Source organism: Merops nubicus, unplaced genomic scaffold (genome assembly GCF_000691845.1).
Source record: "Merops nubicus isolate BGI_N331 unplaced genomic scaffold, ASM69184v1 scaffold14014, whole genome shotgun sequence".
Classification (NCBI taxonomy): Eukaryota; Metazoa; Chordata; class Aves; order Coraciiformes; family Meropidae; genus Merops; species Merops nubicus.
In genome coordinates, this window is record NW_008604977.1 from 1206 (window position 1) to 6290 (window position 5085).

Genomic DNA, 5085 nt, shown 5'->3' on the forward strand with positions numbered 1-5085 from the left:
CTCTCCTGGGGAAGAACTTCTTCCTCACATCCAGCCTGAATCTGCCCACTGGAGAGTGTGAATGGTGTGTTTGATCTGGACATCACTCACCTAAAGACATCATTCAGATTAGTGCTTCCTCTACAGCCCATCCAGATGAAGAACAGACCAGGACAACAAGATGTGATTTCTCCTCCCCTCCGGGGGTCTGCCCAGCACAGGGCTTTGGGTCAGTGAGGGGATCACGTGCTGTGCTGTGGTTCACTCCAGCCAGTCAGGTTCCCAAACACCATCTTGCCCAGGAAGCCATGCAGGTGAAGTATAATGGCTCTTCCAAAAATTCTGTGCCTCACATAAGAGGCAGTAGAATATTTCTTCTTCCACTCACTGGGTTACCTGCAACAGCACCACGTGCTCTTTTCTGCAACAGCAGGATTGCACTGGAGTCAAGGGCTTCTATTTTGTGGTGGAGGTTTTAGCCTAACCCCACAACATCCAGACAGCTGAATTCTCAGCTGCTTTTGTAGGAGAGGTCCAGTTTGGATGGAGAAAGGCTGATGGGTGGTTGCTTGGGCATCCGTGGTCTAAAATGTACTCGTAAAGGTGTGCACATGATGTGGGTTAGCTGGCTGGTGCTCGGGATGTGCTCCTGGCTGCATGTGATGTGTGTCCTTCTGCTGGGAGTAGAACAGCCTCATGAGAAGCCAGAGATGAAGTGGAAAAGGAGATGGAGGAGGAGACAGGTCTCAGCAGAGGATGAGTTGGTGTCATCCAGCCGTTTCAGCAAGAAATCACATTGTTTCCTAGAAAGGAAAAACTTCTATCCTTTGTGAAAGTGACTTAAAAATAGACTCTCCTCTATTCTTCCCCTCAACGTTCTTCCCTTACCAGCTTTCCCTGAGCCTTAGGGACTGGATTCCTCCTGCTTGTCACCCCTCTTCCCCCAAATTCACAGGCCTTTGTGAACAGCAGGGGGTGAAGTTTTCACAAGAGAACAGATTTGCCCTTTCCAAGCCCGGCAGATCTTCTCCAGAGCCAAACTCAACCGCCCTCAGGCTTTGCTTTGCCCCTCCCGGGTGCTGCCCATGGAAAGTTTATTTCTGTGGAGCTGCGAGCATTCAGATCTTGCTTTTTCACCAAAGTCTCTTTCAAATCGCCACCAACCCCCACCCCCACGGCCACTTTTATCAGGGTGGTGCTTTTTTCCTATCGGTTCTGGCCATCAGTGCTGCTCAATGGCTCCTTCAGGGACAAACGCAGGGAGATGCTCTGGGAAAGCAGCATCCTGCCTTCAGCTGAGGCCATGAGGCAGCTCCGGCTCAGAATCAGACCTTCCTCTGAGGGCAAAGCTCACTCTCACCTCGCTCAGGGGCTGAAGATCCCAGTCCAGCAGCAGGATTCCTTGCAGAAGTCCTGGATACTGAGTCCTGATGGCTCCTTGTGCTCCAGCTATGCCTCTGCCTCCCACTCTTGCATCTAACACAAAACCCTGAGGGCTGAGGAGTTTATCACAAGTACTTGTTAACTGCTCAGGCGGTATCTTGGTGTTAGTTTTTGCCCTGAAGTAATAACACCACCTCTTACCATTCAAAATCAATCCCTGGCCAGAAACAAGCGTTGCTGTTGCTGGCTGCTCCTGTCCAGGCTCTCCAGTGTTCAGTCAGGGGAACCGAGGGGCTTCTCCTCTCCTCCCTATTGCTCCTGGGAGAAGAAAAAGATGGAGAGAGACACAGAGACCTAGGTCAGGATGGGAGCAAAGGACTGTCAGGCGCGGCAGCAGGATTTGGGTGGTTTCCCTTGCTGCTGGACACCTCTGCCGCAGCGATGCTCGCTGGCACCGCTTTGTGCCTGGGGCTGTGCCTGGCCCCGGGGCTGAGCCTCCTCCTGAGCGCTGGCACCGGGCTGTGGGGTGGCAGCATCCCATCATCTTCAACATCAGCTCCACAAGCACTTCAGCCGTCAAACGCTCATCAAAACGAAGGAAAAAGGAGGAAAGGAAGAAAGCGTTTGAATACCTGCTGCCAGCAAGCCCAGCTCCTCCCGAGGGGCAGCACTCTCCAAAGCCTCGGGATTTGGTGCCTGCAAATTCTAATTTTACTTCCTAATCCGACATCCATCGGCACAAGGAATCAAGCAGAAAGGAGCCCTCCCAAGGACGCCTCAGGGGTCAAGCCCAGTTCAGCCCAACCCGAGCTGATTAATTCAGGTCCCTTAAATGATCCCTCATTTGGGTGGCTCCCGGGGACTGGTTTTGCTGGAAAAGCCGGGTCGTTAAGGGGGAATGTGGGAATCTGGCAGGGGGCTGTGAGGCTATTAAAGCCCGTCGGGTGGGGTCAGACGAGCAGATTTTGGGTTTCTAGGAGCATGGCTGGGGTGAGCAGACGCAGCCCCTTGGTCCCCGCGGAGGTTTTGGTGCTCGGGGCTCTGCTCTGCGTGGCCGGCGGCGGGAGGCTGCTGGTGGTGCCCATGGACGGCAGTCACTGGCTCAGCATGCGGGAGCTGCTGCTGGCCCTGGGCCACAAAGAGCACCAGGTTGTCGTCGTGGCACCAGAAGTGAACTTGAACGTGGAGGCAGCTGGACCTTACACCCTCAAAACGTACCCCGTGCCTCTGACCAGGGCAGAGCTGGGGGCAAGGATGCGCTCGTTTGCGAGCGACTTTTTCGAGAGAAAACCTTTTCTTCACAGGATTACTGCGCTGTATGAGAAAGCTCAAGTCATCTCCGACCTCTACGTCTCCTCCTGCAGCAGCTTGCTGCTCAATAAGGATCTGATGCGATATCTCGAAGGGAATAAGTTTGAGGCTGTTCTCACGGATCCCGTTGTGCCATGCGGACAAATCCTGGCTCTGCATCTCTCCCTCCCGTCGGTTTTCTTCCTACGGGGACTCCCCTGCAGCTTTGATTTGCAGGCTACCCAGTGTCCAGACCCTCCTTCCTACGTCCCAAGAACATTTACAGACAACTCAGACCGCATGAGCTTTATCCAGCGTGTGGAAAACTTGCTCCTCAAGTCAGCAGAATCCTTCCTTTGCAATTTCGCCTACTCGCCGTTCGAACTTCTGGCCTCGGAGGTTCTTCACAGAGCAGTAACAATGGAGGAGCTCTTAAGCCACGGATCCATTTGGCTTAAAAGAATGGATTTCGTTTTTGAGTATCCCATGCCGGTGATGCCAAACATGGTTTTTATCGGAGGTATAAACTGTGGAAGGAAAAAGCCGTTATCTCAGGTCAGTGATTTCCGTGATAAATATATGAATATATATAAAACTCTAGACATCTATGCGAGGGGAGGATGCTGTCTGCGAGTGCTCTGTGGGTGTACAGCTGCCTACATAGGTTTGTGGGGTGTCTGCGTGCCGTGAGGTGCGTTGTAAAGGCAGAAGGCAGGTGAGAAGCGGGTTGGTTTCACTCCCCCCCTGTTGCAGGTAGCCTGTGATAGCCCCAGCAGGGTGGGGGCTCTTCAGCTCCCACGGCGGCTTTCCTTGGCCGAGGTGGCAATAGTTTGTCACCGCCCTCTCCCTGAGGAGGCACACACCCTCCAGTGCAGCTCTGCTGTCTGCCAGAGGGGTAGAATCACCCCAAACTCTTTGTTTTACTGCCACAACTGGTTTTTAAAAGCAAGGAATCTTCTCTGTTGGTAGAACCCTCCCTTCTTAGTTGAGCAATAAGGTGTCAGAAGGGCTCAGCTGGCAGGTACCTCCTGTTTACTCTATCAATCTGGGTTTATTCTTTCACCACACGGATTCCTCACACAATTCCTGGCGGGTTTGTAGCTGCTAGCCAGCCCTGAGCCATCCACACCCCCTTAGAAGAGTTCCCCCACAAAGGGTGCACCTAGGGCTGCAGTAGTTCAGTAAATATCCTTCAGAAATTCTGGTGTATACTCTCAACCCCCGTACTAAACTGCTGTCCTGTCGAAATTACTTCTGTGCGATAATTCTCATAATTAGTGCTGATTGTCTGCAAACCCTGCCTATGCATTGCTGCTGTTTGCTCTCCTGGCCCTGGGGGGAACTCTTCCCGGGCTGTCTAGAACCCTGTTCCTGAGCTGCTAACCCACTTTTAACTAACGCTGGCAAAAAGCCTGCCCTTGTTGTTCCTCCTTCCAGCCCCTGCCCCATCCCTCCAGAAGGGGCCTCTCAGGGACGTGAACTTCCACAGCCACGCGTCCATTTGCATCACAGTGGCAAGATGTAAAAGAGAAAACACTCTTGCCCATGCAAAGCATTCATATTTTTCTAATCTTTTGCAAGGAGAAAATGATTTGCACAGACAGGAGGGGAGGAATATTTTAACGCTGAAGATTATTGCTTAGTAAATAAACAAGCCATTAATTTGCCCTTTTGAGCAGAGCTGTCATTGAAGGGTCCCTGATTTCCATAAACCCCAGAACTCCTCCAATACAAAAGAGGTGGGTGTTCCCCGGGCAAAGTGCTGCTCTGATTCCTCTCTGCCAAACGGGCTGAACTTTAACGCCTATTAATCCATCCTTGTGATACGTACGATTATACATTTACCAAACAGCCAAAAAAAAAACCCCAGTCTAAAGCTCACCCTGAGAGAGCAGAGCACAGATTGCCCAGAGGCGAGGAGCTGGGGCTGTTCTCTCCCAGGCAGCGCCCAGCAGGACCCTGCAGGGATGTGCCCGGGGCTCGGGGCTCCCCCCACGCTGGTTCTGCTCCTGTCCCTGCTCCCCGGGGCTGCTGGGGGGAGGCTGCTGGTGGTGCCGGTGGACGGGAGTCGTTGGCTCAGCACACGGGAGGTGCTGGATGCCCTCGGGCAGAGGGGACACGAGATCGTCGTCGTCGCTCCTGAAATAAGCATCCATGTAAAGCCATCAGAGAATTTCATTATGAAAACCTATCCAACACCTTTCACCCAGGAGGAGATACAAGGGAGCATCCAAGCTTTTTCTCAGGCTGTGTTTGAAGAAGGATCTTTTCTGGAAAGGTTTCTTAAAGTATACGAGAGGCTGAGAAGCTCCTCGGCCATTTCCCTCTCTACCTGCTCCCACTTGCTGCACAACAAAGAGCTTCTCAGGTACCTGGAGGAGAGCAAGTTCGATGCTCTCCTTACAGACCCTGTGGTGCCCTGTGGGCAGACCC

The 5085-nt window shown here is 52.7% G+C and overlaps 2 protein-coding genes across 2 annotated transcripts in view; both read left to right on the plus strand.

The window, feature by feature from the left end:
- Positions 1 to 2343: 2343 nt before the first annotated feature.
- LOC103771878 (UDP-glucuronosyltransferase 1-1-like) lies at positions 2344 to 4131 on the plus strand. The gene is made up of 2 exons (XM_008939196.1): positions 2344 to 3207; positions 4090 to 4131. Exons 1-2 carry the CDS (start codon positions 2344 to 2346, stop codon positions 4129 to 4131), a joined length of 906 nt encoding a protein of 301 aa, XP_008937444.1.
- Positions 4132 to 4619: 488 nt separating this feature from the next.
- LOC103771879 (UDP-glucuronosyltransferase 1-1-like) overlaps positions 4620 to 5085 on the plus strand; it is a gene marked incomplete at its 3' end in the record, with an annotated part of 733 nt that continues 267 nt past the window's right edge. The window contains exon 1 of the mRNA XM_008939197.1: positions 4620 to 5068. Within this exon, the coding sequence (XP_008937445.1) occupies positions 4620 to 5068 (449 nt within the window). The remainder of the gene's footprint in view (positions 5069 to 5085) is intronic.